General features: G+C 55.5%; 1 protein-coding gene across 1 annotated transcript in view; it reads right to left on the bottom strand.

Annotated features, from left to right (window-relative positions):
- Window positions 1–1,575: 1,575 nt before the first annotated feature.
- The window catches only part of ZAN (zonadhesin), a gene marked incomplete at both ends in the record, with an annotated part of 32,221 nt that continues 22,700 nt past the window's right edge, over window positions 1,576–11,096 (bottom strand). The window contains 14 exons of the mRNA XM_082856837.1: window positions 1,576–1,616; window positions 1,708–1,745; window positions 1,849–1,948; window positions 3,129–3,269; window positions 3,780–3,918; window positions 4,018–4,217; window positions 4,665–4,804; window positions 5,042–5,215; window positions 5,521–5,695; window positions 5,889–6,018; window positions 6,514–6,761; window positions 7,100–7,241; window positions 7,754–7,965; window positions 10,743–11,038. Coding sequence (XP_082712963.1) covers window positions 1,576–1,616; window positions 1,708–1,745; window positions 1,849–1,948; window positions 3,129–3,269; window positions 3,780–3,918; window positions 4,018–4,217; window positions 4,665–4,804; window positions 5,042–5,215; window positions 5,521–5,695; window positions 5,889–6,018; window positions 6,514–6,761; window positions 7,100–7,241; window positions 7,754–7,965; window positions 10,743–11,038 — 2,176 coding nt within the window. The remainder of the gene's footprint in view (window positions 1,617–1,707; window positions 1,746–1,848; window positions 1,949–3,128; window positions 3,270–3,779; window positions 3,919–4,017; window positions 4,218–4,664; window positions 4,805–5,041; window positions 5,216–5,520; window positions 5,696–5,888; window positions 6,019–6,513; window positions 6,762–7,099; window positions 7,242–7,753; window positions 7,966–10,742; window positions 11,039–11,096) is intronic.

Below are 11,096 nucleotides of genomic sequence, written 5' to 3'. Positions count from 1 at the left end.
CTTCTCCCTCCCAAACAGGAAGATGAGATGAGGGTGGGGGTCAACCCCCGAAGACTCTCAGCATCTTTGGTTTCCCAGCCTGCCCGCCCCAGGAGACAACTGCAGGGGCAGCCCTGGACCGGGTCAGGTTTGTCAAGCTGGTGCAGCCCTGCCATTTCTGCATCTCAGCTGACCCCTGTTGTCGTGTTGGGGTCAGTACAGGACCCCAAATCACACTCTCTGCCTCTCCCAGCCCAGGAAGCCTCCGGCAGTGATCCTGTCCCCAATTTCCTGCCTTCGGGAGTATAATACTCTGGAATCCTCTGTTCCCTCCCTCGATGACACGGCCCAGGTGTTGTACCCCTAAAAGGGGTGGATGGGAGTCCATCCTGCCGATGACAGCGGGGGTCTGGGTCCCCCTACTTCCAGAAAGAGGAAGTCTATCTCGAGGATGCTGGTCCAGGCCACCTCCTTCGCTGCCAACCAGACATCCAGGCTAGATAAGGAGACCTTAGCTGGGTGAGGGGAGGAACCGAGATCAAGGGGGCAGGATATAGATGAAGAACAGAGAGGCAGAGGATCAAAGAGCAGGAGAAGGGAGCTCAGTGCGGGCAGGCATGCCGCCGGGAGCCCCGTGATGCCCAGGTTAAAGCACGGCCAGTCCAGTTCCAGAATGCCTGAGCCTTCCTCTCACAAGCTCCAGAGTGTGAGCTGCTCCCCCCAGCTAAGGGGCTGGGTGGCCTGGCCAGGGGCACCCCTCCCTTGGAGCCCGTTCCCCAGCCAGCTTGGGTCCTGCTTCCTTACATGAAGGTGGCTTCTGGGGTCATTTGGAGGACAAGCACAGAATAAGGATTCCTTTCTAGAACCCAGGGTCCTGCCTGTTTTGGCATCCCCTGTCCTTGGGGGTCCCACATCCTGAGCCCCCCCGTTGACAACCTTCTTCTTCTTAGAGCCCAAGCAGGATGTCCCATCCCTTCCCCCAGGACCTGCCTGGTGAGAGGCACGAGGCACAGGGGTCAGGGTGGGAATGTTTGCACTTTGGCCTTTGGCTGAGGTGAGCTGCTCACTCCTAATAGGATGGAGCTCCAAACTCCTCCCAAGCCGGCCCTCAGACTCCACCCTCAGTTACCATAGGAACCCCAAGGCCCTTTTGGTCACAGGCCGGCTGGTTCACCCTTTGGAAAAAGCCACATCCCCAGTCCTTAGCCTCTGCCCAGCGCCTTAGTCGCATCGTTAGAAATGGAAAACCTCAGGATCACCTTTCACTACCTGCCGGTGGGGAGCTCTGAGGCCAAGTCCGCCAAGAACAAGGATTCCTGGCGTGAAGTCTTTTCTCCTGTATCCCCGAAGCAGAGGGCGGGTGGCCCACCCTCACGTGGCTTTGTCTAAGGGACAGACAGCCCCTCACCTCCGCAGACCTCTGTTCCCCTCCCCTCTGGACGCTCTGTGGAGCCCCCAGCCCTAGACCCTCACACCCCGTCTCCCTCCTACTTCTCCCCTCAAGACCCCCCTCACAGAGCCTTTCTCCACCAGAATCATGTACAAATTCACGTCTCAAAAATAAATAATTTTATGTCTCCTTCTTCTGTGGACAACTCAAAACTGAGCGACTTTGAAGGCATGGTCTGGAACAAAATCTGAGGAGAAAGCGAGAAAACCTTGTATTAGAAGCAGACCCGACTTCCCGGAGCCAAAGCTGTGGACGGTGGGGCTGGTGCTCACCGGTACCTGGCAGCTCATCTCTGGTCTGGCTCTGCATTTTCTCCCTAGAGGGCGTGGGGAACAGACACCAGCTTGAAGGTCGGCGCCCGCTCCCCGTATTTGCTCCCCTACCAGCCGCCCCTCCTCTTCCCCTTTCCTGAAACTCACCCCCTCCTCTTCCTGGAAATGCATTCTCTGGTCACTGCTGACACTATGACCAGCACAGTCACCAGCAATCCCAACAGGATGACCGCAAAGTTGGAGGCTTCTGGGGCATGGGGAAGAGAAATAGGGATGTGGGATAGGAAGGGGTGGCAGAGACACTCCCTTTCCGTCCTCGGCTGCCACCCTGGAGGGATTGCATCCCCTACATCCCTGGTGGCTGTTTCTCCCTCAAGGAGGCTGCTGCTCCCAGGGGTTTCAAGGCCTTGGTGCTGCCCTCCTGCTTCTGGACACACAACTCCCATGAACCTTCTAAGGGGATGTTTATCCAGTTGGTCCCCTAGAGTCCAGGGTATTATGTCAGTCCGTACTTCTCAAAGAGTAGCCCAGGCATCACTTCCATCGGTCACCTGGGAGCTTGCGAAAAATGCAGCTCTCTGGGGCCCCCTCCAGACCTACTGAATCCAAATCTCTGGGGATGAGTCCCGGAATGAACAAGGTAAACAAGACAGCCCTGCTCCACCCCGATCTTAGGCACGAGGATAAAGTTGGAGAACCACTGGCCCAGAGGCTCACAGGAATTACAGTTTGGGATGGAGAATACCAATAAAAGGTACTGGAGGCTCGGAGGGACACGAGGGAGGGGAATAACAGCAGGGTGAGGCATACAGGTCTCAGAAGTGGGGAGCTCAGGATCAGACAGAAGATTCCAGAGTATGTGGGTAGGAGATGGGCAAAGGGACTCTGAGATCCTTGAAGGACACTGACCCGGCTAATCTGCAGGGATCATATTATAATATTATTACATTTCATATAGTAATATACCACATTGATACTATATTATCTATTATACATCTATAATAGATATTATAGGGTAATACTATATTATATGGGATAATTCTGCGGCCATTGTTTGTGGGGAAGGGGCTGTGAGGATGCAGGCTGGGATGAAGGATACAGGCTGGGATACAGGCTGTGAGGATACAGGCTGGGATGAAGGATACGGGCTGGGATATACAGGCTGTGAGGATACAGCCTGGGATGAAGGATATGGGCTGGGATATACAGGCTGTGAGGATACAGCCTGGGATGAAGGATACGGGCTGGGATACAGGCTGTGAGGATACAGGCTGGGATGAAGGATACGGGCTGGGATACAGGCTGTGAGGATACAGCCTGGGATGAAGGATACAGGCTGGGATACAGGCTGTGAGGATACAGGCTGGGATGAAGGATACAGGCTGGGATACAGGCTATGAGGATACAGGCTGGGATGAAGTTCTTGCCTGGCTTTTTGGGGGGTGGCACATCCCAAGGCTCCGTGCAGAGGTGTCCCCCGTAACCAAGCTCACACTCACAGGTGAAGTGGGTTCCCTGCTCCTGGCAGCGACCATCATTCTGACAGGGGTTCTGTAGGCACGGGCTGTCTGCAAGGATGGAAGGGGTTGGGAGGGGGGGTCTGAGAGGGGCTTCTCCACAGCCAGGGAGAGGGGGCTGGGGGCTGGGACGCCAGGGAAGAAAGCAGCAGCTGACAGAGACTCGCCAGGTCCGCTGGCCGGGTTTCCAGTCCTGGCTCTACACTCCCCGAGCTCTGGGGAAACTGCTCACCCTCTCTGAACTCCATTTTCTTTACCTATAAAGTGGGGATGGTGTGCTTACCCCCAGGTGGTGAGTAAGGACTAAAGGAGATCCCGGGAAGCTAACGCTGGGCAAAGGGCCCAGCACGGTGCCCGGCAGAGAGCAGAGGCTCAGAGAAGGCAGGGCCTGTGCCTTTGCCCCTCCCGAAGAAGACAGAGTGGGATCGCATGGCACGAACTTCCTGACACTGATGAGATGGAGTCCCAGGCACAGGACTGGGAGGGATGCTCCTCGGTCCAGGGACACCTCCACCCTCACCCCCACCCGCAGCCCGCTGTCAAGGGCCGGTCCAGGCTCACCTCGGAAGCAGCCACGAGTGAGGTTCCCCAGGGTGCAGATCTCCCCAGGGCTGCAGCTGAGGGGCTCACACAGCAGGACCCCCGAGCTGGCACAGGTGCAGCGCTGGGAGCAATCCTCGGTCACGAAGCCGTCACCCTGCTGGAGAGGGAGAAGGGGAGGGAGGTGGGGTTCTGGTTCACCTCCAGAGTCTGGCTCTCCTTGTCTGCTCTCCCAAGGCCTCCCACTTCCAGCCCGGACCTGGTAGTAGATGCCATTGTTGGTGCAGCCACAGTGGGCCAGGGGGAGGCTCTGGGCACCGCTGTAGATGTAGCCTGGGAGGCTGGCACAGCCCTCCACGCAGGGGCCCTTGCAGTCCCTGGGAGCTGCCAGGGCGGCACAGGAGGCTGGGCAGGGTGTCATACAGCTCTGATAGACGGTATTGGCCGGACACGGCAAGGCTGAGGGGACAGCGGGGACAGAGTCATAGTCAGAAGGTGGCTGCGCTGGGGCCCCCCACGTGTGGGCAACGAGGTCACCCAACAGAGCACAGAGCTTGGTAGAGGCGGGGGAGCCAGAAGAGTGGACCAGCTTTACGTGTCTTTTTGTCTGTGACACCAGCGCATGAGGTGGAGCCAGGGTGGGCACCGGCGAGAAGGAGCAGGACGGGGTGACGGGGTGACGGGGTGACAAGGTGACGGGGTGACGGGGCTGAGGCTTCGGGTGACGGCACAGAAGGAGTTAGTTCGGGAGGGCGTTGACAAGGGGAAAGTTCAGGGCTGGGGGAAGCAAGGCAGGAAGCCAAGGTGCGGGTACCGGTGGGGGCTCAGAGCGGAGCAGAGGGCGGAAATGGCCGGGGGCAGGGGAGGAGGCCGGGAGCCCGCGGCTGGGGAAGGTCAGGGCCTCACCGCAGTGGGTGTGGTTCCGCCAGCTGACCGGGTTGGCGCCCGCCTCCTGGCAGATGATGGCGTACCCGCTGAGGACCTGGCAACGCCGCTCATCCTGCTCTTTGGGGTCCCGGGCGGCACACAGATCAGACACACAGTGCCTGGGGGGATGGCAGGGACAGTTGGGTGCTGTCAGAGAGGGGGAGGCAAGGAGACCCGGCCCCACAGAAGAGGCCCCGGAAGCCCCACCAGGCAGTGTCCGTGTGTGCGTGTGTGTGTGTGTGTGAGACAAGTACCAAGGCCACAGAGAGAACTGTGCCCAACAGAGAGCCGATCAGAGAACAGGCCCCAGGACCTGGAGAAAGGCCATTCCCACGTGTCCTGGGTCCCCGACTCACTCCAGGAAGGGTTCCGGGGCCACAGGCTGGTGGCAGGCAGCGAAGGGGCCCTGGGGGTCCACCAGCACGCTACACGCCCGTGTGTGCTCGATGAGCTCCAGCTGCTCCGGGCTGCATTCTGACACATGAAAGCCTGACGCCTCCTCTTCTTTCACTTCCTCCTCTTGTACCTCCCTGGGGCAGAGATAGTGAAGGGCCAGGTGAGGCCCACCATGGCTGTGAACTTAGGAAGAACTGGGTGGGGAGGGGAGGGGAGGGCTCGGGCACAGACCGGGATCCACAGGGCAGGTGCCCCACAGTCAGTGGGAGGGGAAAGAAACGATGGGATTAGGAGAATCAAGCCAGTCTGAGCCCTTGACCTCGGGGTTCCTCCTCTGCTGAGGATATGGGGGTGAGCAGGGTGTAAACAGATACTACGGTGTCGCTCATCGCCCCTCCAGCCCAGGCTGGGCCTCCCTGCCCAGCCCCAGGCCTTTCACCTTGAGAAGCGGGGGAGGCCTCCCTTGGTCTTCTTCACCTCCCAACTGTTGCCAAAGACAAGGAGGTTCTGGGTGAGGGCACCGTTGGGCAGCATAAAATCATTCCTCTTGTTCTGGTCGTAGTTGCCGCACAGGCCGCGCACAAGCCTTCGGTACGTGATGGGCAGGGAGATCACTGCAGGAGGAAGGGGTCCCAGAATCGAAACTCCCCACCTCGTCACTTCCCACCCCTCCTGGGTCCTCCCCTGGAGCTCGGGGGCCCCACTCCCAGGCAGAGGTCCTTTCACTACGTTCGGCCCGAGACGTGGTTTTCCCTACCCCCATCCTTGGAATGTCCCTTCGGCCCTCCGGTCCCCACGCTCAGGTACCTGCGTTGTTCTTTCCATTGAAGCTGATGACCAGCTCAAAGTCTGTGATCAGATACAGGCGGTGGCCTCGCATGGTGACCCGCAGCTGGTCGTTGGGCTCGTAGGGGATGGTCATCTTCTGACCGTTGACCTGGAGAAGGCAGACAGGAGCCGCACGGAGGCCTGAATCAAGGTGACCCTCTGCCGCTTTGGCCTCTGTCTCTCTGCACATCTTGGTACCGCTCGGTGCCGTCATTCCAGGCAACAAGATACCGCAGGAAGCTTTGCTACCCCGAGTGGCAAAGGCCTCCCTGAGGTCTGCTCCTGTTGCAGCCTCAGCCCCTTCCTTGCAAAGAAACTGGCAGGTGGGTGCCCTGGTACTTCAGCACAGCTCCACCCTCACACTGCATGAGTTTCCCTTCTCTCTCTCCCCTGCCTCTCTCCCACCTTGTGTGTAATCCCACTGCCCTCCTCTGCCCTCCCCCCCACAAGGAGGTGAGTGTGGCACTGATTCTGATTTCCAAAACTAGGCAGCCTCTGCTGGGACCTTCCCAGGGAACACAGAGTCCTGGCTTCACCTGCTCCAGGTGGCCTCCCATGGCCTGACCTGCCTCCCCAGACCCTCCCGGCCTGGCCTGGCTCTTACTACAAGTCCCAGTTCCGTCTGGAGCTGGACTGTGTAGCCGTAGACCGTCACGATGATTTCGTGCAGGAAGATGGGGTTGAAGGACGGATACACCTTGTTGCGGCCCTCCACGACCAAGGGCTCCACCCCATCAGGGAGCACGTCCAAGGTCTTGATCAGAAAGTAGGTCATGCGGCCCTGGAAGCGGTAGCTGAGGCCATCAAATGTGCGGTAAGTGGGGTCCCCATAAATTGTGCATTGCTCCGACTCTGAAAAGAAGGGCCAACGCTGAGAAGGCACCCTGAGTGATGTAACTGCCCCAGAGCCCCTCACCTGCCTGGGGCCTCCCGTCACCTTCCCTCTTAGCCCTGGGCTCCCCGTGGACTTGATCTTCCACTTTCTCCCTCTCCCAGCTTGAGAGGATCTCCTTGTCTGGTTCCCTCTTTTTGCCCTGAAGATAGCAGATCCCAGAGAGGATCATGCAGGCGACCAGGGAGCTGGTAAGAGCCTGAGAGCCTAGGCCCACTCCTGCCCGCGCCGGGTCCCTCCCTCTCCAGAGCCCCCAGCCCAGGCCCCTCTGGCTCCACCTCCCCGAGGGCCCCCTTACTCTCGGGTGCGCAGTAGTCTTTGCCGTCCTTGTTGGGCTGGCACTGGGAGCCCGAGGGGCAGGCGAAGGGCCCGCACTGAATGACGCCCGCTCTGCAGGCACACCTCTTGGAGCAGCCTCCGGAGAACCAGGACTTACCCGCCTGCAGACGCCGCAGGAAGAACGGGGAGTGAGAAGCGAAGGGCCAGCTCCCTTTCCTCGACGACTTCAGCCTAAGCCTACAGTCTGATGGCTCACTGGGCACGGGCCAGAGGCAGTCCCGGCGCCATCTGCACCCTTATGGACCTGTAGCGCCCCCTAGAGGCGTTGTGCTGGGTGTGTCTCACACAGGCTGCTCAGGAGGTACTGCTGAACCCATCTTACAGATGAGGAAACTGAGGTCACAGAGGTCCCCTGACTCGTGAGTGGTACCATCAGGATTCAAATCAAAGCCACCCTACCGGCTGCATCCCTGTGGTTTGCATTTCTCAGTCCCCAAACCCAAACCACACACCCTCTAGCCCACCCAGGAGGCCACCCTGCCCCATCACCAGCCTTCACACCCAGGGCCAGCGGTGGAGGCGTGGGTGGCCCAGGCCTAGAGAGGCACGGGAAAGGAGAACATGGCATCCCGAAGGTATGTTACCCCCACCCCTACTTCCTGGCCCCACTCACAGGGAGGGAGTTGCCCTGGGCGTCCCTGCAGCTGCACTGGCTCCTGGGCACACACTGCTGTCCACTGAGCACGTAGCCGGGCTCACAGTCACAGCCCTCCTCGCAGGTGGAGGGCACTCTGGAGCCTTTGCACTGGCCTTCCGGGTCCCAGCAGGAAGGAGGGCAGGAGGGAACGCAGGTGGTGTAGACGCTGTGGGCGGAGCAGTCCAGAGCTGGAGTTGGGGGGGAACATTGACTGAGCGTGGGCTGTGTGCTGGCTCCGAGGACAGAAGAGAGCAAGAATTGGTCCTCCCCGCTCAGCGTGGGAACCCGGGGTCAGCCCGCAGCCGCAGCAGCGCGACCCTGGTGCATCTGGTCAGTAAGCATGTGACTGGCGTGTGTGTGTACGAGGTGTGACAGGAGCACAGGGCAGGGAGGTATCCACTGTGCTGGAGGAGCTAAATAAAGCCCTTTAAGTAGAGGTAGTTGCAAACAAATGGAACTGTTCACAGATGGGAAGATGTCAGTCTTCCCTAAGTGAATTTAATTATTATTTAGTTTTTTGGCCGCGCCACGCGCCATGTGGGATCTTAGTTCCCCGACCAGGGATCGAACTTGTGCCCCCCATGGAAGTGCAGAATCCTAACCACTGGACTGCCAGGGAAGTCCCTCCCTAATTATACATTTAATACGATACCCCCAAAATACACCAACAGGATTTTGTTTTGTTTTTTAATAGGACAAGATGATATTAATGTGGAAATGAGGATCTAAACAAAGCAGAAAAGCTGGGAAAATTCTAAAACAAACCAAAAAAAAACTGGGAAAAAAAAAAAACCAGCAGTAGGTAGTGTATGTCCTTACCAGAAATCTAAACACTATCTAAACTCTCAATGACCACAACATTGTGCTGCTGGTAAATGAAGATAAATGGAGCAGTGGAAGCGGAGAAAAAGGCCCAGAGAGGGATCCAAATACGTGTGGGAATTTAATATAAATCATGGCATCTGAGTCAGTGGAAAAAGAGAGAATGGTCATTTAATAATACTGGGAAAAAATAAACACAAAGTTGATTCAGTTCTCATCCTACACACCAGGGTAAATCCCCATGGATCAAACATTTAAATATAAAAAAAAAAGAAACAATACAAATACTAGAGCAAAACACAGGCAAATTCTTTTTTAACTTCAGAGTGGGGAAGCCGTTTGTAACTAAGGCTCAAACTGCAGAAGCCATAAAACAAAGATTATTATATTTGACCTCACAAATACATATATATATATATTTTTTTTCTTTCCTGCATGGTAAAAAAGAGTGAAAGATGAAAAAAAGAGACCTGGACAAAATTTTTGTAACTCATGGCACTAATGAAGGGCTACTCTCTGCAGCAGACAAAGGACATCTATAAAACATTTCAACAAAGACCAACAAACCAGTGGAAAAAATGGTGAATGGGTACGAAGAAATCACAGAAAGGGAAATCCACATTGCTCCTGAACATAGGAAAGAATGCACAACTTCACTCATAATAGGAAAAATACAAATTAAGGCTCTTTTTATCTTTCACATATCAGATAGGCAAAAATCCAAAAGCACGATAATGCTGTGTGTTGGCCAGTCTGTGGGGAAATGGGCACTCTCGTGTGTTGCTGGTGGGAATGTAAATTCCTCAACCCCTATGGAAGGCCATTTGGCAACATCTCTCAAAAGCACAAATCCACACAATCCTTGATCCAACAATTCCAGGTCTACAAATTTATTCCACAGATAAGAGACACACACGTAGAGAATTGTATCTGCATGAGGTTATCCTTGCAGCACTGTTTGCAACAGCCAAAGACTGGAAACAACTAGAAAGTCCATCGCTAGAAGACTAGTTAAATAAATTATGATAAATGAATTATGACGCAGCTGCAAAAGAGAATGAGGATACTCTTTACATATCTGACGGGGAAGGACCGCCAAGCTAGTTTGTCAAGTGAAAAAAAAATAAAGTGCAAACTACTGTGTCCCGTCTGCTGTTTGTAAGAAAATACAGAAAATAAATTTGCATTTGTCTGTATGTGCAGAAATAAAAGACTTTTGGAAAAATACTCAGACGCTGAAGAGCAGGCTGGGACCAGGGCCCCTGGGGTCAGGGAGAGAGGGAGACTTTTCACTGGGGATCTTTTAATATTTTCAAAGTTTTTGAACCATAGGAATGCATCACATAGGAAAAACACTGTAATCACTGTTTTAAAATTTAAAATGTTCTTGGGCACTTCCCTGGTGGTGCAGTGGGTAAGAGTCTGCGCTCCCAAAGCAGGGGGCCCGGGGTTCGATCCCTGGTCAGGGAACTAGAACCCACGCGCACGCCGCAACTAACACCCGGCGCAGCCTAAATAAATAAATAAAAATAAAAGGTTCTGGAATTAGATAGTGGTGCTGGTTGTACAACTTTGTGAAGATCCTGAAAATCAGTAAACTGTATACTTTTAAAGGGTAGAAGAATATGGTATGTGAATAATAATTTAAAAAAAATTTTTTTAAAGGAAAGAGCTAGAGGAGGATGCCTCAGAGTCTGCCAGGAGGGGAGAAGAAAGAACCTTTCGGGTGCAGGGCATGGTATGTATAAAGGCAGGGAGGGGTGTGGGAAAGCGAGGCCTGTATGGAGAATGGGATGGTTTGATGCAGGTGATGCTGGCGCACAGGAAAGGGGCGTGGGGGAGGGGCACATCTTGCAGGATCTCTCAGACATCTCAGAGAGGAGCTTGGACTTGCAGGCAACAGCCGTACAGGGGCCTAACACGATCACATTTCTTTTGGAAAGGAGCTGCTGACAAGCAGCCCGTGCGGTCCTGGTGGTGTGGGGCACTAGCTAAGAGCCTGCCGTAAATGGTCCACATCAGAGAAAATGAGGTCAGAAATAGGTTGGGAACAACTGAAATGGAGAATGGGGGAGCTTTCGGAGATACACAGACGGAAAGAGGGTTTGGGAGCAGTCTGGGGGCGGCCCGAGGACACACTCACGGCAGAAGCTGCTGTTTCTCCAGATCGGAGGCTTGATCCCCTGGGCCTGGCAGGTGGCCCCGAAGGCTTGTAGAGACTGGCAGAGGGCATGGTTGAGGCCTCCAGACTCACAGAGGCTGTGGGTGCATCTGAGCAGGAAGGGACTGAGAATCACACGGGTGGCACACTTCGCCCAGGCTGGAGCCTGGAAAGCCACCTGGCATTGCTCCCGGGCTCTTGCCAGGTCAGCTGCCCGGCAGTTCGTGTTTGGCTTCTCCTGAGGTTCTGCTTCAGTCTTCTTGTCATCTTCTTGGCAACTGGGAAGGGAAAGGGTGTCATCATAGGGACAGCCACTGCCTCATCTATGATAATGAC

This window comes from Leucopleurus acutus (assembly GCF_964270905.1).
Source record: "Leucopleurus acutus genome assembly, chromosome: 16".
Taxonomy (NCBI): Eukaryota; Metazoa; Chordata; class Mammalia; order Artiodactyla; family Delphinidae; genus Leucopleurus; species Leucopleurus acutus.
This window is presented reverse-complemented; position numbering and strand designations above follow the sequence as displayed.